Source organism: Bos javanicus, chromosome 3 (assembly GCF_032452875.1).
Source record: "Bos javanicus breed banteng chromosome 3, ARS-OSU_banteng_1.0, whole genome shotgun sequence".
In the NCBI taxonomy this organism is placed as follows: Eukaryota; Metazoa; Chordata; class Mammalia; order Artiodactyla; family Bovidae; genus Bos; species Bos javanicus.
The window spans coordinates 89,511,984-89,534,391 of record NC_083870.1 but is presented as its reverse complement, the minus strand read 5'-3'; the positions used below and the strand labels follow the sequence as shown (position 1 = coordinate 89,534,391).

Sequence of the window (22,408 nt, the reverse complement as noted above, 5' to 3'; positions counted from 1 at the left end):
ATATTGAGGACTAAATGAGAAAATATGCCTGAAACTACCATGAAATTATAAAGTATTTTTAGTCCTTTGGTCAATCACTCAATCACTCAATATTTCTCAGGAAAGATTCAGTGGTCAATGATAAGGGCGACAACAAAGGAGAATCAGACAGAATTTACCCTCGAGAAACCTTCATTCTCAAGATATACAGCACTCTGTTGGAAGAACATAACATATGGCAAAAATGAAGAGTGCTGGTGATGTATTTGTGAGGTTCAAAGATAACAAGGAGACACCTTCCAGATGGGGCCATCAGCCAAGGCTCTATGATGGACCTGCTATTTGAGAAAACACTTGGCTGAAGAGTAGCAGATAATGGATAAAAGTCGTCCAGATGCAGCATGAGCAAGATCACAGCAGTGAGAAAGTGTGAGAAAGGTGAGGGGAACCTAGACCGTAATGTGCAGGATAATTAGAGGGTTGTGGCTGATAAGGTTGCAAAGATGGATTGGGCTTTTATGGAGGAATTTGGACTTCTAACCTCAGGGGAAAATGGAGGAGCCACAGAAGGTCTTTGAGCAGGAGAGTGATGTTTTCAGATCCAGCTTTCCTGACGGTGAATCCAGCTGTAATGCATAGGGAGGGTTGGAGTGAGGTGAAACAGAGGCACCCTAGGAGTCTATTAGACAAGTTTAGGAGACAGCCGAGGCCCTGAAATGGATCAAAGGGAAAGTGAAGGAGAGAAGCCTGGAGGGAAAATATTACAGGATTTAAGGAAGCAAGTTGGAGGTGTGGAATGTGAGAGAGGTTACCTGAAGTTAAGGAGGAATCCTGAGTGCCACTGAAGTCCTGGTTGAGGGGACTTGCACAGGGAAATGCCAAGAAGGAACTGATCTAACAAAACAGACAATATTACCTGCATACAAAAAGGAGAAGAAACTTAATCCACCAGGATTCCAGGGGTCAGGGAAGGGCAGACCATTCTTTTGGTGGTGTTTCCCAACCTTGGCACTATGACATCTGGGGCTAGAGAATTCTTTGTTGGGGGACCTGCCCTCTGCACTGTAGGATGCTTAGCACCCACGGGATGCCAGCCACATAACCTCCGAAGTTGTGACAACCATGAAAGTCCCTGGAAATTTCCAAATATTCCCTGAGAGGCAAAGTCATTGCCATTGAGACCCCTGTCGTAGGGAGAGGTCTGCTCCCCATGAGAATTGCTGCAGAAGTGTGGAAGGAAAATCTGAGCCACACGCCCCAGGGGGCTGATGACCTGGTTCAGACTCTGGACTTTGGATGGACCTGGAGGGAAGACAGAGGCACCGAGGGAGTTGGTGGAAAGAAGTGGGTTCCAGGCGTGCCTCCCAGAGCTGCCCCTAGGGTGTCCAGATATAACACCTCCCATCACATCCACATGTCAGTAAAAGCATTATGAGGTATTAGTCATGGCTAGATTACTTGAGGAAAAAGTAAAAAAACAGAGTTTTCCAAATAGGTCAGAAGGATTGTAAAATTACAGCCAAGAGGACCCAGGAGTCAAAACAAAGACAGGGAGGAAGAGAGACACAGAAATCAGAGACTGGGCAGGTGGGGGACGGGGTGTGGTTTCTAGGGCCTGGAATAATTGGTATTCACCTCTGTCAAACTGCACCTTAATCTCTGAAGAACTAGAAATAATAACAACCGAGGACCTTGTTTAAATCTCCACAATTAAACCAGGTACAGATTTCTTAGGCATGCAAGCTATTCAGTACATTTTTTTAAAATAATTTTGAGATGAATAATGAGAGTACTGGCCAATCCTGTTAATGATAGAATCTAATGATTGCTGAGGATATCAAGACAGTTGTCTATTCCTGAATAGCTTAACTTCTCTGGATCTTCATTTCTTCAACTGCAAAATGAAATGAATCATTTCCATCTCATAAACTTAGTGTGAGGATTAAGTAAAATAAGACAAATGAAATGCCTGACACACGTTCAATTATTATCTTTCTATCTAACCATCTGTATGTAATTGATTTATGACTATGTCTGGACGAGTGAGAGAAGGTATGTAGACATGGTGTCATCAATCCAGTGTGTGGTTGTTGTTACAATTCTAGAGGATGCTTCTGGAGATGTCCACTTAAGGCATCTGGTTCCCTGAAGACACAAATATGCTAGAAATATTGTATGACACTTATATGTGGACTCTAAAAAAGAAATGATTCAAATGAACTTATTTACAAAACACAAACAGACTCACAGACTTAGAGAATAAATTTATGGTTGCCAAGGGGGAGGAATAGGGAGAAGGGAGAATTAGAGAGTTGGGGATAAATATGTACACACTGCTATGTGTAAAATGGATAACCAACAAGGACCTACTGTATAGCAAGGGGAACTCTGCTCAATGTTACGTGGCAGCCTGTATGGGAGGGGAGTTTGGGGAAGAACGGATACATGTATATATATGGCTGAATCCCTTTGCTGTCTACCTGAAACTATCACAACATTGTTAACTGGCTATACTCCAATATTTTTTTTTAAAAAAAGGTAAAAAATAAAAACAAGATGGGAATGATACCCAATGTCTTGATGAGAGGTGGAAAGCCCATTCAATTACCCACATTTCTCAGACCCCAGATGTTAGGCAATACATTGGAGAACTTCCCCATGTAACCGGTAGCATTTCCTGTATTTTGCTGGCTGTTTATGGCTGAGTTGAAATGCCAGTATTAGCCTTATTTCAATCTTATAAAACAAATTGATCTGACCTCAGAAATTCCAGGAGCTACTTGAAAAGATCATGAATTCTGGAGCTATATCTTGGTTTGGTTTTTGCCTCATTCTGAAAATAAGATCCCTCTGCTCAGCTGATATCGGTTATTATAAATATCCTCCTTTCCTCAACCATGTGTATATTGTTTTTCCAAAGATCTGAGGGGCAGTAGCCTTTGGTGTGTAGGATTTTAGGGAAGTTGGCTAATCAATACCCTAGTAAGTAATTAACCATATTTGAATGAGAATCAAGTGAGTTGTCTTTTTTTTTTTTTTTTTTAGTTTCAAACATTAGATAGATCCCAGACTGTAGATGTCTTTTATTCCAACTCCCTGAGTAGTTTTATTACTCTCTAGGTAATACAGGTTGGTAGCTCCTGGATGAGATGTTTGCTGCTGCTTTTTTCCTCTTATTTTTGATGACTTATCAGCCTGGGGTAACCATACAGGAGAAGGTGAACTGGTGAGTTGGCCAAAAGCTTCTGCAAAATTTGCAGTTTAAAGGGTTACTTAGCCGGGAAATGAGCTGCTGTCTTTTTTGCAACAGGCTGTTGTAGGATGGAACTTTATTACTAATTCAGTGAAGGACTCCATGCTATTACTAATTCAGTGAAGGACTCCAGGTCAGTAAAAAGAGCATTCACTTGGTGTCAGATAGGCCTGTGTGCAAATCCAAGACTTAGGAGCTGGGTCATCTGGACTAAATCGCCTAATCTCTTTTCACTTGTTTCTCGACTGGTCAAATGAAAATGATAATACCTCTTCTGTAAGAGTTGCTTAGCACAGTTCTGTGCTAAGTTGCTTCAGGCGTGTCCAAGTCTTTGCGACCGCATGGACTGTAACCCACCAAACTCTACTGTCCATGGAATTCTCCAGGCAAGAATACTGGTGTGGGTTGCCATTTCCTTCTCCAGGGGGTCTTCCCAACCCAGGGATCGAACCTGAATCTCTTTTGTCTCCTGCATTGTCAGGTCGGTTCTACCATTAGCTTAATGAACATGAAATAAGATCCTGGATATAAAATATATTCAACTTAATAAATGATAATTCTCTTGAATGATATTGAACAATTTAACTTCTACTTGTCCATTTGTGAAGTACAAGAATACACATCTCATAGTGTTTGGGGGAGGATAAAATTAGATAAAGTATATAAAATTATCTTGGGAAACACAAGAGACTATAAAGATACTGAGTCATTTCATTCCAGAAAGTCAACCTTTTGCTATGGAGTAATGAATGGATGAGATATTTATCTATGTATGCTGCATTTTATGCTTTCCTTTTTCTTGAATATCCCAAACTGGCTTCATGTGTTTTTTTTGTTGTTGTTGTTAATCTTAACATCAAGTATTTTGTAGTGCTTAAAGAGCCTCTTATTTTGCCTGTGGGATAGTTTTAAAGGAGTCCCTGTCTCCTAAACATTGAAAATTTCAACTAGAGCTATTTTATTAAAATTCTTGTTGGATGATTCAATTTTGAATCATTATTGCTTTTAAATGCTAAGCGAGAGATTTCCTTTAACTAACAACAGTTCAGAAGGGGGAAAGGCATTTTTACAAGCAGTTAATTTGCAACTTGTATTTCAAGCAAATACCATTTTGAAAAATCAGAAAATTCATCTCTAATAATTAGAAGATAAAAGGCCAGAGAACTGTGGTAAAGGAAATCTCTGCTGAGATACCCTTAATTATAAAAGCGTATCATTGTAATCCTTTTTGAAAATGAACAAAGAGTCTTGATGTTTGATGAACTTATCAAATAAGACAGACCAGTGAAGAGGCAAATTTGAAGTCAAGGCAAAAGAGAACCAATTAAATATGTTGCAAAGTGCTGAAGTAGGAAATCAAAGGTCTTGTGTCTAATGCCAGAGTGTCTGACCCTGGCTTTGCAAACGCAAAATTACATGGTGAAATAACTTGACTGGGTTCAAATTCTGGCACCAGCATGTACTATCTGTGTGATCTTAGGCAAGTTATTTAAGTTTTCTGGGCTGTAAAGTGGGAGGCAAGTAACAGGAACAATTAAGTGCATAAAAGTACTTAAAATGACCCTTGGTACTTAATAAGCATTCAATGACAGCTGTTACCAGGGGTGTTCTGTGACTGTTATTGTCATTTTTGGGGGTATTTTCTTCTCTCCAATGGTTGATAAAAATGAGAATAAATTTGTAATGTGCCAATTAGTATGCATCTTTTGGATTAGTCTGTGATTTCAAACTTTAAGAAAATTTAACAATGGCAAAATAAATAACTATTTTTCTCAAATAAAATCTTATATAAACACTAACATTGAAAACAGATGGTATATATTTACATTTTTAATGGCATACATTTACTTTTATAAGCTCATATTTACCATTATTATAAACAATACTGCCTGTGTGTTATTACACCATTACTTAGAAAAACGGAATTGCTTGAGAAAAAATATTTTAAAATAATGTTGATGAAAAGACATTATAATATTCAGCTCAAAAATCATGACTCTCTTTTATGTGTTTTATACAAAAGATATATTTCAGCATGTGTGTTGCTTTAAAAAGTTAAAAGATTTTTTCCATCCTTTTAAGTTACTGAGATTTGTTTTACGACAAAGAATATGCTCTTAGTGAATATTTCACGGGCACTTCAAAGTGTGTTCTTATCTGTTGTTGGTGCAGTTTTAAGTCATTAAGCTGGTTGTTAAAGCTGCTCAAGTTTCACCTCCTTGTCTAACAATTACTGAGGGAAAGATGCTGCAATCCTCAACTATATTTTGCATTTATCTGTTTCTCCTTTTAGTTCTGTCAGTGTTTGCTTCATGTATTTTGAAGCTCTCTTCTTATCTATCTATATACAGGTTTATCCACGATTTGCCCCTTTATCATTACAAAAGGCCTTCATATCCCTGGGTTGTGCATGGTGATTTTTTCCCCCAATATTTTAACTTATCTGACTCTTTATATTTTGCAGTATGACTCATGCAGATAACATATAGGCGGGTCTTACTTTATTATTGAGTCTAACAATCTCTGTCTTTTAATCATAGTATTTATACCACTTATATAAGATATAATTACTGATACTCATGGGTTTGGGTTTACCAATTTTCTATTTGTTTTCTACTTGTCCCATCTGTTCTTTGTTTCTGTTTTTCTCCTTTTTTGTCTTCTTTTGGATTTTTTTTTTCTAATTCCAAATCACTTATTAGTAATTCTATTTCATTTATTTATTTTGGCTGTTACTCTAAGCTTTGCAACATTCATCATTAACTTATCACAGCCTACCTTCAAATAATATCATATCACTTCTAATACCATTATTATTTTTCCTGAATAACTTCTTTTGACCTTTCTTATGGTCAGAATGAATCTTGGTGAGAGAATGACCCGTTTTTATTAGTCAGAAGAGCTCTTTATCTTGCCTTTTTTGAAGGATATCTTTGACAAATATGAAATTCTACATGAAAAGTTCCGTCTTTCCCTTCCACATTACTTTGAATATATCACTCCATTATCTTTGGCTTGTATAGTCTTTGAGGAAAAGTCTACTTTGTTATTCTTTGTTGTCAAACTTTAAAAAAAAATGGACTCAACTATTTTATCATTGATTTCCAGCAGTTTGATTATGATGTGCCTTGGTGTGATTCTGTGGATTTATAGTTCACAACAAATTTTGGGGGAAATTTGCCTTTATTAATTCAAATATGTTTTCTGCCTCATACTCTCTCCTCTCCTTCTGACTGTAGATATAGTCTATTACTTCATATTATCTTACAGAGCCCTGAGGCTCTCTTCTTTTTTAAAAAATTGTTTTTGGCAGTATTTTTTCTCTGTTTCATTTTGGAAATACTATCACATCTTCAAGTTTACTGATCTTTTCTTCTGCAATATTTAATCTTTTTTTTGGCCCATCCAATGAATCTTTCATTTTGGTTATTATAATTTTTCAGCTTTAAAAGTTTCATTTGGTACTTTTTTGACATCTTTTACTTCTCATAATGTTTATGATTCCCTTTAATATACTTAAAATAACTCTCTTAAAATCATTGTTTGCGACTTCCATCACTTTTATTTCACGTGTCTTTAGAATTAGGAAGGACTTTGACATCAAATTGAATCTACTCATGTTACAGATAAGGGAACTGAGTCCCAGAAAGAGAAGTGGAATATTAAATAACAATCAGACTGTTTTCTCTAGGCATTTTATGAGTATTGACAAATTCAACCCTTATTATTTTCCTCTGAGATTGTTGTAATTATTATCCCCAGCAGTTGAGGGCCAGAGAGGAAACAAAGCAATTTCATATGTAAGTCACACAGCTTCCTAGTGCACAGTCAGGCCTTCTAATTCCTAGATCGATATTATTACACCATTATTGCTACCCTCACCCATCAGAAAAAAAATCTTTTCAAAACTGAGCACCCATTTTGATAAGCACTGTTTACAACACCTAGGACATGGAAGCAATCTAAATGTCCATCGACAGAGGAATGGCTAAAGATGTGGTACATATATACAATGGCCAGGCAAGAACACTGGAGTGGGTTGCCATTTCCTTCTCCAATGCATGAAAGTGAAAAGTGAAAGTGAAGTCGCTCAGTCATGTCTGACTCTTAGCGACGCCATGGACTGCAGCCCTCCAGGCTCCTCCAACCGTGGGATTTTCCAGGCAAGAGTACTGGAGTGGGGTGCCATTGCCGTCTCCGACAATGGAACATTACTCAGACATAAAAAGAATGAAATAATGGCATTTGCAGCAACACAGATGGACCTAGAGATTGTTATACTGAGTGAAATAAATCAGACAGAGAAATATAAACATCATATTATACCACTTACCTAGATGGGTGAGATGGGGTGTGGATGGGAGACGGATCCAAGAAAGAGGGAATATATATACATATAGCTGATTCACTTTGTTGTATAGCAGAAACTGATACAATATGGTAAAGCAACAATACCCACATTTAAAACAAATAGCACAAATGAACTTATTTACAAAACAGAAATAGAGTCACAGATGTAAGAAAACAAACTTAACAGTTATCAGAGGGGGTAAGTGGGAGAGGATAAGTTGAAAGATTGGGATTGACATATACACAGTACTATATATACAATAGATAACTAATATGGATCTGTAGTACAGCACAGGGAAATCTACTCAATACTCTATAATGATCTATTGAGAAAAGAATCTAAAAAGAGTTGATGTATGTATGTGTATAACTGACTTAATTTGCTATATACCAGAAACTAACACAATATTATAAACCAAATGTACTCCAAAAATATTTTTAAAAGGTAAAAAAAATTTATTTAATTTGGAATTAAGATACCCAAAGGCTTTTATACCACTTCCAATCTAACATTTCCACCAGTGAAGAATGAACATAAGTCCCTTGGGGCGGGGGGTTAAAGAAATACAAGTGAAGATCTCAAACATACAGAATAATTACATGGGTCTGTTTGTTTCTCTAAACAGATGAAATAGGCAGTGGAGCCTAATGAAATTTAAATCACTCTCCTCTTTTTTATTTTATTTCATGGGCATCAGAGTATTCACCAAAGTATCCTGGGCCAGGGCCATGTGAATATTTTCTGTAGTTGTCCAGATGACTGGAAATCAATATGTATTCAGGCTACATGAAATTTCAGCTAATATAAACAACTGCAGTAGTCAATGTGACTCAAAATGAGTCTCATTACTATGGACACTTTATTTCTTTCGGGGTAACTAGTCTCTAGCTGTACTTCAAGCAGCATTGGGTGTGGGCTTTGATGTGCAATCAACCTGGTTTTAAATCCTGGCTTCACCTCTTAGTAGCTATGGAACTTGGGTAAGTTGCTTAAACCCTTCAAGGCTAACTTTCTCATCTATAGAGATAATACATATTTCATGAGTGCTTGTCAAGAGTTAAAAGAGTTCACATAAAGCACTGATCATAGAAGCTGACACATGGTAAGCTTTTAGAAAACTACTCTTATTACTTTATTTCCTTTTTGTCAGCAATCCTTCACAGTATAAATTGAAATGTTTTCTAAAAATCTTCCAATACATATTGGAATATATGTTGGAATGTTTTCCAATATGGAATTTATTCTAGTATATATTGGAATGTTTTCTAAATATGTATAGTTCAGTGTGGAATTCTATGTGTACCTGGAACACAGTAGATACTTTTTTTTTAATTCATTTGTTCATTTATTCATTCATTCATTTTCATTCAAAGGAGTCAAAAAAAGTCTTGGTGTGAATTCTTGCTTCACCACTTACTATCAATATAACTTTAAAGCACATTATCTCATCTTCCTCTGAATCTGTTTTACTTATCTATAAAATAGATATAATATTCCACAGGAGCCTGATAAAATTTAAATTATATAAGATTGAATGAGATGATATATTCATATGAAAGTTTTTATTGAATTCCCACCGTATGCCAGGTACTGTGCTCAGCACTAGGGGACCACAGTGATCAATAGAGTCATGACCCCCTACCTTGCAGAATTTGCAGTATAGGGGTGGACATAAAGTGTGGGAGGTTCTACATATGTGGGATTATGTTAGCAGAGGGTAGGTGGGCTTTTCTGGTGGCTCAGCAGTAGAATCCAGCTGAACTGCAGGAGCGACAGGAGACCCAGGTTCAATCCCTGGGTTGGGAAGATCCCTTGGAAGAGGGCACAAAAACTCATTTCAGTATTCTTGCCTGGAGAATCCCCGTGGACAGAGGAGCCTGGCAGGCTGCAGTCCACAAGGTTGCAAAGAGTCAGACATGACTGATGAGACTTAATATGCACGGTGGGATGCAGAAAACCATCTGGAGGAAATGAGACCTAATGGAACTGGGACAGTCTGGGCAGATGGATGGGGTGTGATTATTCCATGTGGAAGAAAGAGTGTTATGCATATTGTAGGAGAACCTGGAAAAGGGTCAGAACTACAAGTTCTGTGTGGAATTCTATGTGTACCTGGACCACAGTAGATACTGCTCATTCATTCATTCATTTCTTTCCATTCATTCATTTAATACATATTCCAGATATGCTTATGGGCTTCCCAGGTGGCTCAGTGGTAAAGAATCTTCCCACAATGAGGGAGATCTGGGTTTTATCCCTGGATTGGGAAGATCCCCTGGAGAAGAAGATGGCAACCTCTCCGGTATTCTTGCCTGAAAAATTCCATGGACAGAGGAGCCTCATTGGCTATAATCCTTGGGGTCGCAAAAGTCCAACACAACTTAGTAACTAGACAAACAAACAAAAAAAAGAGGTATGGTACATAGCAAACAAAACAGATCATGTCCTTCCTCTCATGGAATTTACAGTGTAGTGATGGAATCAGTCAATAAACATGTAAACTGAACATTTCAGTAAAAACTGTGGTAAATACTATGAAGGAAACAAAAAGGATCCTTTAATAGAGGATGTCAGAGCGAAAGGTTGTTGCTGAGCCATGAAGGACGCTGGGATTCTTGACCTCCAGAGGAGAGGAATTCAATCCAGGGCCAGTGACAAAGCTTGATTGCTCAGAGCTTTTGTGTAATAAAGTTTTATTAAAGTATAAAAGAGATAGACAAAGCTTCTGACATAGACATCAGAAGGGGGCAGAAAGAGTGCTGCCCTGCTAGCCTTTAGCAGTATGTTATATACCTATCAGCAAGCTGTTAATTAGAGAAAGGAGATGTCTCAAAAGTCAGAGTGGCACCAGATCCCCCACCCGCAACATGCATTTTGAGATAATATTGGCACAAGGTGAGTCATCCCAGGCCATAAAATGATTGACATGAATCTTGAAGAAAGGCAGATTTCCAAGCAAATGTATGGTTTCATTAACATAGATTAAGAGAACAACTGTATGAGTAAAACATACTGGTTTGTCAAGTGGGTTCTGAGTCTTAGGTGGAACCAACTTAAAGACAGAGTCTAGGGTAAATACATAGTTCATTAACATAGCTTAAGAAAAACATTTCCATAAGAAAAATGCATTGGTTAGCTCAATGTTTGAGAAAAGTTAAGTTCAGGTGGAATCAGGTATGTGTTATGGCAACACAGAATTTTAAAAGACACCTTTTCAAATTTGTATAGAGAAGGGGGAAAAAAACTTGTAGCTTTTTCCTTCTGCCACTTAAGAGAGAGAGAGAGAAAAAAATGTCTAACACGTGCAGCCTATTTCCTCACTTGCACACCCCTGGCTTTCATGCCTGTTACCTTCTCTAGAGCAATCTAAAAATAGGCAAGTGGGGGGTTCTCTGTGGAGGTAGTTAAAATTTAAGCTGAGAGATGAAGGATAGTGAGGAGGGAGAAACCATGTGAAGAGCAGGGAGAGTGGAGAAGTCAGTACACACTAGGAACCCCAGGGGAAACGGCTTGTCAGGTTCAAGGACCTGCAGGACTGGGACAGCATGAGATCAGAGGATTGTGTCCCGAGAAGATGTCAGAAAGGTGGTCAGGGGCCAGATCACAGAGATCCTTTGGCACCTTCATGAGGAATTTGGATTTTAGTCTATGTGTAGTGAAAAACAAACAAAAAATTACATGGAATGTCTTCTATAGGGAGGGTATTACCTGATTTCTCATTTTAAAATGTGTCTGTGCAGAGCAAAGATTGAAGGAAACTGAGTGGACCATCTCAGACCATGGGAGGCCAAGCAATGATCTGGGTGAGAGATAATGGTGTCTAAAATTAGGACAAGGCAGTCTAGATAGGCAGAGGGAAAGATATTGGAGATACATCTTGAAAGCAAAACCGACAGACATTTCCAAAGGACTGGATATGGGTGTGAGGGAATGAAAGGAATTAAAGACCACTGCTAGGTACCTGGCTTGAGCAAGCATGTGTTAGGGTGGTTCTAATTACTGACATGGATAAAACTGAGAGAGGAACAGGTTAAAAGAAGAAAATTAAGGGTTTAAACGTGGAGCCATTAAGTTCACCATGCCTGAGAGGCACTTGTGGAGATATAAAATGGGACAATCGAATAAATAAGACAAGATTTCCAAGCTTGAAGATCTCAATCTAGAGGCATTACCACAGATGGTATGAGAGGCCCAGGAAATGGATCCTACTTTCTCAAAAATGAGAAAAGCCAAAAGGCAAGACTGTACCCTGAAGGATTCTAGTTTTCAGGGACATCAAAGAGAACTGGCCACAGAGGTAAGAAGGGAGCAAGGAAGTCTGGTGCTGAAGAAGTCCAAGAGAAGAAATATTTCAAGAAGGAAATTCTGGTTAACAGAGGGCAATTAAGACCAAGCCAGAAAGCTTTCCACTGAATTTAGCAACATGGAGGTCACTGGAGACTCAGCACTTTGGAAGTAAAATTTCCAATACTTGTTTCATGAGGTAAATTTCCATGGAACTGAATGGGAGTGGCTCAAGGTTGTATAATTAGTGACAATCAGCCTTGAATATAAGCATAGCCAATTTATTAGGATGACCCACTGGAAGTAATCGGGGTTGGGCTTTCTGATCTTCTCACCTGGGATGGGTAGCTAATTAATTATTCTGTGATCTACATTGCTAAGATGGCCACATTCAATTCCAGGTTTTAGGCCTTTTGCCCAATATGTCACCCTCTAAAAAGGCAGGTGGGAAGCATATCACTAGTCTCTGGCACTCCACAGAGTGGGCATTCAATCTGTTTTTGATGAAGATGAAGAGGTTTGATGAGCATGTCTGGGATTGAGAAGGTTATAGAGAAGAAACTAGCATGCATGTCAGGCTGATGCTTAGGGCTTTGCATATGTAATCTTATTCCCATATTCAAAACAGTCTCACAAGTTTTTACCATCTCTGATTTTCAGCTTTAAATAGCAGAATCTGGATTATATACATCTTTGGTATACTCTAAACCCCTTTCTGTTACATCAGTGTTTCTTCAACTGTGCTGTATGGTCTTATTACATGAAAAAAAAAATAACCTATGGTCAAAAATTGGGTAACTGCCGGATTAAGTAAATTAAAATGCAGAACTTCTCAGTGCCTTTTAAGTATTACTGGACATTTACATCTCCAAGAGCAGTATGTTGTATGCAGTTTATCCAACTCTATTTGACCAGATAACTTTGCTTCTTTTCCTTTTCCACCTCTAGTGCATAATTCAGGAAGCAGTACTCCACAGAGCACGTTGTGCAGAGTGAAAGGAACCCTACACAGACCACTATGTTTCATTGTGTTGATTCTGTAGATGAAAAACTTAAAAGCCTCTCTGGGTTCTTCTCAGAGTGGCACAGCAAGGTAGATGCCAACTAAAGACTAGAACCAAAGACTCCAGAATCTTACTGTTTGAGTAAATTTTCAGTAGCTTGGAGATGCTTTCAAACTATTTGCCAAGATTTACTAGGCCACAGATTTATTAGTGAAGTAAGCCAGAAAGAAAAACACCAATACAGTATACTAATGCATATATATGGAATTTAGAAAGATGATAATGATAACCCTGTATGTGAGACAGCAAAGGAGACACAGATGTATATAACAGTCTTTTGGACTCTGTGGGAGAGGGCGAGAGTGGGATGATATGGGAGAATGGCATTGAAACATGTAAATTATCATATGTGAAATGAATTGCCAGTCCAGGTTCGATGCATGATACAGGGTGCTAGGGGCTGGTGCACTGGGATGACCCAGAGGGATGGGGAGGGAGGTGGGAGGGGGGTTCAGGAGGGGAGACACATGTACACCCGTGGCAGATTCAAGTCAATGTATGACAAAACCAATACAATATTGTAAAGTAAAATAAATAAATAAACAGAAAAAAATGTTCCTTAAGTAATTGAAAAATTGATACAGTTCTTTTGGAAAGCCATTTGGCCATATGTGTCATAAACTTTAAAACCATTTGTATCCTTCAATTTAGCCATCTTATTCTACAGGATGTATCTTCAGTAAATAACTTAGAATACAGAAAAACTGGGTGCTCAATACTCTAATTGTTTAATGTTAGTGGAATGGAACAATGTGCAGTCATCATAAAAATTTATATTTCTCTGATAATATTAAATGGAAAGATAAACATATAAAAATGTAATAGTATGACCTCAACTCTTTTATGGAAATAAAGAAGGGAAAGAAACAGAATTAATGGTGGTGGAAAGTTGGGACAATTTTTTTTTTTAAATAATCTTTTCTATGTTCTCTTAAGGAGAATGCATGACTTTCAAAATCTATAAAAAATAAACTACATTAAAAAATTCATTGGCATAAGAGAAAACGCCAGTCATATTGATATTGGCTAAAAGGTTGGAGCCCTGTAACGACTTAATGAATAGTCCTTGTGTTCCTTCTGTAGCCTTGCTTCAGTGATAGCATGACTGTATGTGCCTCTGTCTAGACATCATGTCACAAAGCTTTTAAAACTACAGCAACACAGCACTGCTCTGTCTAAACTTTTGCTTCCATCCATTAATACTGTTTCCTTCCATTTTGACATCATAATGCGGTCTCTGTGGGCTTACAATGACATTATCTTGACAGTTCTACAGTGAGACGCAGAACTGATGCTGTAGTCATTTTCTGCTCCCAAACCTCTGCCCTTGTAACTTCTCTCCCATCTTTTGGTGATTAGAACCCTTGCTTTTCTCCGTGTTTCTATGCTTCAAACTTTTAATATTAGGGCAATCTATTAGAAAAATAACATATGGACAAAACTTTGAGCCATCTGAATGTCTAGACACCAGAATTATTTAATTAGATTCTAACTGGAAATTAAGTTCAAATAAATTTCTAAACAATGTCCTTCTATTTTCCATAAACTGGTTTCATTCTTTCCATGCCCTCTAATTCTCCCTCCTTCCCTCCCTCCCTTCCTTCTCCTCTCCTTCTCTCTCCTTCTCTCTTTCTCCCTTTCTTCTTTTCTTTACTTTCCTAAATATTTACTGAGCACCTTCCCTGGGTCTGGCACCATGATAAGTGCTGGGAGTTCAGTAGCAAACACGTGAACAGTACAAGTATCCACATTCATACAGCTTATGATCTGGTGGAGATGGCAGAAACTATACAAATATTATAAGTGTGCTAAGTTTTGAGACAAAAATGTGCAAACATTGACCAAATCATGTGAAGAGAGATATCTCATCAGTCAGAGTGCTGAAGAATGTTTTCCTAAGGAACTGATGTTTATGATGAGGCTGAAGACACCTAGGAATTAATTAACCAGGAGAAAGATACTTGGATTCTTTCAAGACTGGGTTTCCAGATAGGTGTGATCAACAGAACAGTGGGGTCCAGGAATTCGGGACATAATTACAATTTTAAAATGATGGGTCATGAAATAAAAACTGATTGTGAAGGAAAATGAAAACAGGGGAGGTCTTATTGCTAGAGAGAAAGCTTAGGAGTCAATGGAGGCCCCAACGAGGTCCAAGAAAAGTTCATGGGAATCCTTGAGTATACAGAGATAGAAGGAAAAGAGGCTGTGGAGCCCCAAATAACTTCATAGGTGACCCATGAATTAGTCATTTGGAAGGGAAGCTGTTTCAGAGAGCGAACGTCCAGGATGAAATCATGGAAGATAATGGAACAGAGAAAAGAGTCACTCAAGAGGAAGAAAAGGAACAACTGAGAGCAGAGAGCATTGAGTGATTCATCTATAGCGATGCTGAGGTCTCCCAGGGTGATGAGAGGAACTGGAGTAGAGAGGAAGATGATAAACTGAACACTAAAGTTTTCTTTGAAAGGACGATAGAGCTGGTGTTCTATACTAACATCATTTTATAAATCAGAGTTTCTCAAAGTGTGGTCTGCAGACTGTAGGCAGTCCCCAAGATCTTATGAGGGCAGCATCTGGGAATTCAAAACAATTTCACAATAATCCTAAGATTTTATTTTCTCTTTTCACTGTGTTTATGTTTGCCTGGTGGTATAAAATTAATGTTGAATAAAGCAACTGTGGCCTTGACACATATCAAGGCAGTGACGTCAAACTTATAGGAAAGGAGTTGTTTCACTTAGAAAATTCCTTAAAACAGTTAAAATTGTTAATTTTATTAAAACACAATCTTTGAAAACTTGTTATTTAAATATTATTTGTGGCCAAATGAAAATAATGCATATAGAACTTCTACTGAACCTGAGTATGATGACTGTCTTGAGAAAAAGCAACTGTTTGAGTTAAGTCAAGGTTGATATCTTTTTGCTGGAACACTGTTTTTACTTGACAAAATGACTGTTAGACAAACTACTGTTTTTCAGGCTAAGATAATTGGGACACATCGTCTCAAAAATGAGCAGAGGGCCTATTACTTCCAGGAAAACAGATAGCATTATTTGTTACCAATGACAAAATTTGGGCTTTCAAATGAAAATTAAAATTTTGGAAAACATATTCATACTATGAGCTTGAGATCACTGTTAATATTAATAAATTTGACTTTAAAATATCTTATATTGAAATATGTGAATATTTTTAGGATACATGCACTCTGGGAGCCATTATTTTCTCAATTTCCAATGTTTGCTGTTATAAAAATTATGTATGGATGTTGTTGTTGTTTACTTGCTAAGTCATGTCCGACTCTTTTGAGACTCCATGGACTGTAGCCCACCAGGCTCCCCTGGGATGGCTTGCCAAGATCCCCTTGCCATGGGATCTCCCAGGCAAGAATACTGGAGTGGGTGCCATTTCCTTCTCCAGGGGACCTTCCCCACCCAGGGACTGAGCACGTATTTCCTGCACTGGCAGGTGAATTCTTTACCACTGAGCCACCAGGGAAGCCCATGCATGGGTACTGGATCCATTTAAAGCGTACACAGACCAATGAGTTTTAATGTAACAGAGAATTTAAAAATTCACCAACAGGCTTTCAGTTTACAACTACAACTAACATTTAAAAAATTACTGCTTTTAAAGTGTTGGTGTAACATCAAAGAACATCCACAATTATCTGAGAAGACTATTAAAACACTCCTCAACTGCATTACTTTTTCAACTACATAATTGTATGATGTTGGAGTTTCTTCATAGATTTCAATTAAAGCAACATAAAGCAACATATTCAATGCAGAAGCAGAGGTGAGAGTCTAGCTGCTTCCTATAAACCGGGCATCAAAGAGATTTGCAAAAACATAAAACATAACACTTTTCAATAATTATTTTTCTTGGAAATGGATTTTTAAATAAGTATACATGGTGACATGTAACAATTTCACAATGATTTTAAATGGGAAAATAAACACTTCAAAATTTCTTAGTTTTGATTTTTAATTCTGTGACTATCAATAGGTCTAGTCCCCTTAAATAAAAGCTCTTCAGGGTCCTCATAATATGTTAGTGTATAAAGGGTTCCTAGGACCAAAGTTTGAGAACCAATGATAAATGTGAACACCACTTTCCTGAGGATCCTACAGCTTCCTGTCTGGGGTTGCAGCCTAGGGGGACATCATTCCTTTTGAGGAGCAGCTCATGGCATAATCAGACTGAGTTTTGAAGCATTACAGCATCATCCTTGCATATGGTAGAGGCACAATATATTTTTATTCTTTATTTCTTAAAACTGTGATTGACTGAAGGGCAAACATGCACAGTTATTTTTTTTATTTGCTTAAATTTTACATCTCAAAAGTGATGCATGGAAATGAAAAGAGTTCTCGGGATGGAAGCTGGTGATGGTTGTACAACAACAATGGTTGTACTCAATGCCACTGAACTATACACTGAAAAATGATTATGCTAAAGTATAAGTTTTATGTTACGTATATTTTGCCACAATAAAATATTGGGATAAAAAGAGCAATAGGCCATATATCTTTTGTTTTAAAAACAGCACATGCAATTTTTAAGAAGGATGATAGAATTAATCAAGTATTGGAAATACCCCTGCAGCCCAGGGTTCCAAGTAAAAACTGTGCCTTTATGAACGTTCCTCTCATTTCCTTGCTCTATCCCCATTCCTACTTCCGGATAATTTGAAGGTTAAGGGAATATATATTGTGATATTGTTTCATGTTCTGTGGCTACAAGTACCCAGATGCCCAAATCAATGGGAAACCTGTACAAATTTTTTAAAAATTAAGCATCTGTTCAGCCATAAAAAAGGGGAAAATTCTGCCATTTGTGACAACATAAATGAACATGAAGTACATTATGCTAAGTGAAATAAGCCAGGCAGAAAGAAGGCAATACTGCATGATCTCAGGCATATGTGGGAATCTAAAGAAAAGTCTAACTCATAGAACCCGAGATAGAATAGAGGGGCTTGGGGCAAGAAAAACATGGGCAGAGGTTGGTCACAGGATATAAACTTTCTGTCATAGTGATAGCTTATGGTAAGTGATGGCGGATTCATGATCTCCGAAGAAGATTTAGCTTTGGGATAAGGGACCAGGCTTGATCACTCAAGAGCGTTTGTGTAGCAGAGTTTTATTAAAGTGAAAAAGAAGAGCAAAAGCTTCTGACATAGACATCAGAAGGGGGGCAGACAGTGCCCCCCTCACTAGTCTAAACAAGGGAGTTATATACATTTTAAATTAGTTATTACAATAAATCAAAAGAAAGTCTCAAGGTTGTAAAGATCTTACTAGACCCACTCGCATAATTTACATTTTAAGATAACAGGATTAGCCAGGAGGTTTTCAGGAAGGAGAAACTGTCCTCAAGCAGAATACACTGTTGTTATATAATCCTTAGTACAGAGTTTAAACTGAGTTGTTTGTTGTGTAATCATCAGAAAAAAACTATGTGACTAAGACTAAGGAATGTAAAGAGGAAAAAAGAAAAGATTTTTGTCCCTTCCTTCTCCTTAAGAATTCCAGACCCCTATCTCCACTTCGAGAGCCCCAGACCACTTTCACCTCCTCAGGGACCCCAGACTTCTTATCAGCCTTCTTATCAACTCTCTCAATACCCAGGATGAAAAGTTCTGGGTTTCTAGCATGCAGCATGGTGACTAGAGTTAGTAATAGCATAGTGTACACTTGGAATTTTCTAAGAGAGTAAGTCTGAAATGTCTTAGCACACCAAAAAAGGAAAAAAGGTAATTATGGGAGGTGAGGTATATGTTTCCCTTGATTGTGATAATCATGTCACAATGTATATGCATATCAAACTATCACACCCGGTCATCATACATTTACCATACAATTTTTTATCAATTATGCCTCAATAAAGCTGGGGAAAAATTCAGCATCTGTTTACATATTATTAAGATGCCATCATATTAAAACACCTTTTCACATTTATAATTACAGAAATTAAAATGATCATGATAAAAAATTAAAAACTGAATCGAGGTCTTCCGTCTCTTTAGGAGAGTCAGTCGAGCTGTTCAGAGTTTCACCCCCACAGCGGTCTCCTGCCAGCTGGACAACTGGGCAGAGTGGACAGACTGCTTTCCATGCCAGGACAAAAAGGTGAGATGTTAATAACCAATTTTGGAGCATTTGGCATTTGAATTGTGTAGTATGCATTCAAATGGGGATACGCAGTTGGCACTATACATCTAGAAGTCTGGGGAGAAAATGGGTCTAGAAATAGGTATTCAGAAGCCATACACACATGATGGTGGAACATATTTCTGCTTCTTCTGATTTTGTTTGTAAGGCATTTGGATGAGGCTACCCACACATGTATGTTATGGCTTAGATGGAAAAAAGTAGCCTTCCAGACATGGGCACACTGATCCCCACTGGCCCCTCTGGGTCCTGGCCAACCTACTGCCCTCTAGTGAGAGTCATCTGGAGGGCCCAATGACTTGGGAACAAAATGCCAAGCTGTCCATGACCTATGGAAAACTGAGATAAACCAAAGCATGCCACACAGGGTGTTTCTGAGGATTTCACTTTCATGCACTGAAAAAGGCTGACACGCCCAATGAACAGATGTATATCTATCTTGCCCACATAAGTGGTTTTAATTAGTCCAAAATGATTGCTAAACTCAGCAGCATAAGGGGGATGTTGGGCGCACTCTGCTCTGGCAGGGAGAAGTATTACAGCTCTGTCTTTGTGCAGAATCACTGGCCTATCAGTGATATAGATATAGTAAAAAGACTGACTCTATTCTGCTTTCTTAGTATTTTAAAATCTCTGGAGATAACACACACCTTCACTGGACACAGGGCGGGCGCAGCCCCTTATGTGGCACACCACTGCTGAGCCTTGTCTACTAGTCTCTTGCTGTCAAGCCTGTGTTTCAGCTTTGATTGAACAGCTTAGATTCTGGTTTGCACCTTAATTGCTGTGTTACTTTGGACATATTTTTTACCTTCTCTGTGCCTCTGATTCTAGTCTATAAGTGAAGTAGGAACAGTATGTACATCATAGGGATTTTGAGAACATCCAAAGAATAATGCATACAAACATGCTTTTCATGGCATCTGGCACACAATCAAAGTGAAAGTCACTCAGTCCTGTCTGACTCTTTGTGACCCCAAGGACTACACAGTCCATGGACTTCTCCAAGCCAGAATACTGGAGTGGGTAGCTGTTCTCTTCTCCAGGGGATCTTCCCAACCCAGGGATCGAACCCCAGTCTCCCACATTGCAGGATTCTTTACTGGCTGAGTCACCAGGGCACATAGCAAGTGTTCAATAAATGTGAGCGGTTTCCTTCCTGTGCCCTCCTCTCTACCCCTACTCCCTCTGCCCCGAATCAAGCCCTGCTCTTTTCTCATTTGACCTGTTACAGAGTCTGCGAATGGTTCTCCTGCCTCCAGCCCCCTCCTCAGTGAGACAGGAGAGTGCTCTGGGAAGATCTGATGACAGTGGTGGAAACACCATTTGGACCTAGTTTATTTGACTCTGAAGGCTAAAATTTATGATCTTGCCTCTCCCACCTCTGGGATATGCCAAAGAGTTTTAGGCATTCCGGTTTAAAAATATCTGGCTCCCGATTCTCATTCTGCTTTGACATTCTGGATTAATTTTCTGAATCTGCTGTGATAAATGCCACAAACTGGGTGGCTTAGAACAGCAGAAATGTATTCTCGCACAGTTCTGGAGGCCAGAAGTCTGCAATCGAGGTGTCAGTAGAGTCAGGTGCTCTCTGGAAGCTCCAGAGGAAAAGCTGTTCTTTGCTTCTTCCAGTTTCTGGGGGTTGCTCACTCCAATCTCTGCTCCTCTGTCTGCATCACTCCTCCCCTCTGTGTGCTTCCCTTATGTGTATAAGTGAAATCCCCCTCTGCCTTCCTCTTATAAGGACACTGTGATGGCATTCAGAGTCCGCCTGGATAATCCAGAGTAACTTCTCCAAATTAATGATGTCTACAAAGATCCTTTCCCCAAATAAAGTAACATTTACTACTTTCAAGGATTAGGACTTGATTTCTTTGCGTGGCCATTATTCAACCTATTATACATTGAAATAACATCCTAAAGCTACAATTTTCTCTTGTGTTACAGTTTAGATAGCAGATAGCACAGATGAATGACTTACAGTTTCCATCTTCATTGATTACTTTCTTAGGGATTCAAAAAGTCGTGTCTTTAAGGTAATTCTTAAAATGATTCTGTTAACTATTTAATTGAAAGGCCATCTGAGTTTTTTAAAATTATTATTATGTTTCTTCCTCTCAAAATCTCCCAAAGATGTGCATTTCTGAAAAGAAACATTGTCTACTAGGTAGAAAAGAAAATTATGTCTTAATGATACCAACCAGGGGCAATGGCACTGAGCAGTCCCTGGGGGAGTATCCTTATCAACCTGTCTGCAATACAATGTCTTCATTATTTCATAACAACCTAGAAACTAGGGAGTGGGTGGGAATGAACGTGATGCCTGCACCATCATTCCAAGTATAGAAACCACAGGAACGATGTTGATGACAATAATAGTGGCCATTTATTGAATAATTTCTGTAGACTAAGGACTGTGCTAATGCTTTAAATAAATTATCTTCTTATTTGACTTTGGCAGCCAGTGGTGGGTGATATACAGATAGATACCATCCTCCCCTTTGCTTAGGTTGCCCATTAAGAATGCAGCAGAGCCTCAATTTAAAATCTGGCTGGTTTGATTCCAAAATGCCCATGAATCTGAACTGTATGGCTCTCCTGGAGCTATATGGAGAGTAGTGAGTGATATTAGTGATTACCTAATCCAATACCTTCTCAGTCATAATTGTTCCAGATTAGTCCAACAGCTACAAGGATGATGACAAAGTTGACAGCTCTTATTACTGGGCACACACCAGAATGGAACAGAGAGCCGATGTCTCTACCTGTGTGATCACTAATCTTCAGAACACTCTCAGATCTCTCTCATGTTATAGATGAGACCACCGAGGGTCAGAGGAATTAAGGAGTTTATCCAGTGACCCATACACTGTGAGTTGCAGAACTGGAATTCTAACCCAGTTTAAGATGGGATCATTAATAGAATGTAAGCTCCTAGACTTGTGAGAATGAAGTGAGATAAACAACGTAGAGGGACTTCCGTGGTGGCCCAGTGGCTCAGATTCTGCACTCCCAGTGCACAGGACCCAGGTTTGATTCCTGGTCAGGGAACAAGGGGGCTTCCAGGTGGTGCTAGAACCTGCCTGCCAATGCAGGAGACATAAGAGACATAGGTTCAATCCCTGGGTGGAGAAGATCCCCTGGAGGAGGCATGACAACCCACTCCAGTATTCTTGCCTGGAGAATCCTATGGACAGAGGAGCCTGGTGGGCTACAGTCCACAGGGCCTCAAAGAGTCAGTCATGACTGAAGTGACTTAGCCCTCAAGCCTGCACAGAGGAAACTAGATCCCACA

The 22,408-nt window shown here is 38.6% G+C and overlaps 1 protein-coding gene across 1 annotated transcript in view; it reads left to right on the top strand.

Moving 5' to 3' along the window:
- The first annotated feature begins 3,004 nt into the window (after window positions 1-3,004).
- C8A (complement C8 alpha chain) overlaps window positions 3,005-22,408 on the top strand; it is a 72,056-nt gene continuing 52,652 nt past the window's right edge. Inside the window, exons 1-2 of the mRNA XM_061411806.1 lie at window positions 3,005-3,205; window positions 18,969-19,071. Coding sequence (XP_061267790.1) covers window positions 3,129-3,205; window positions 18,969-19,071 — 180 coding nt within the window. The 5' untranslated portion in view covers window positions 3,005-3,128. The remainder of the gene's footprint in view (window positions 3,206-18,968; window positions 19,072-22,408) is intronic.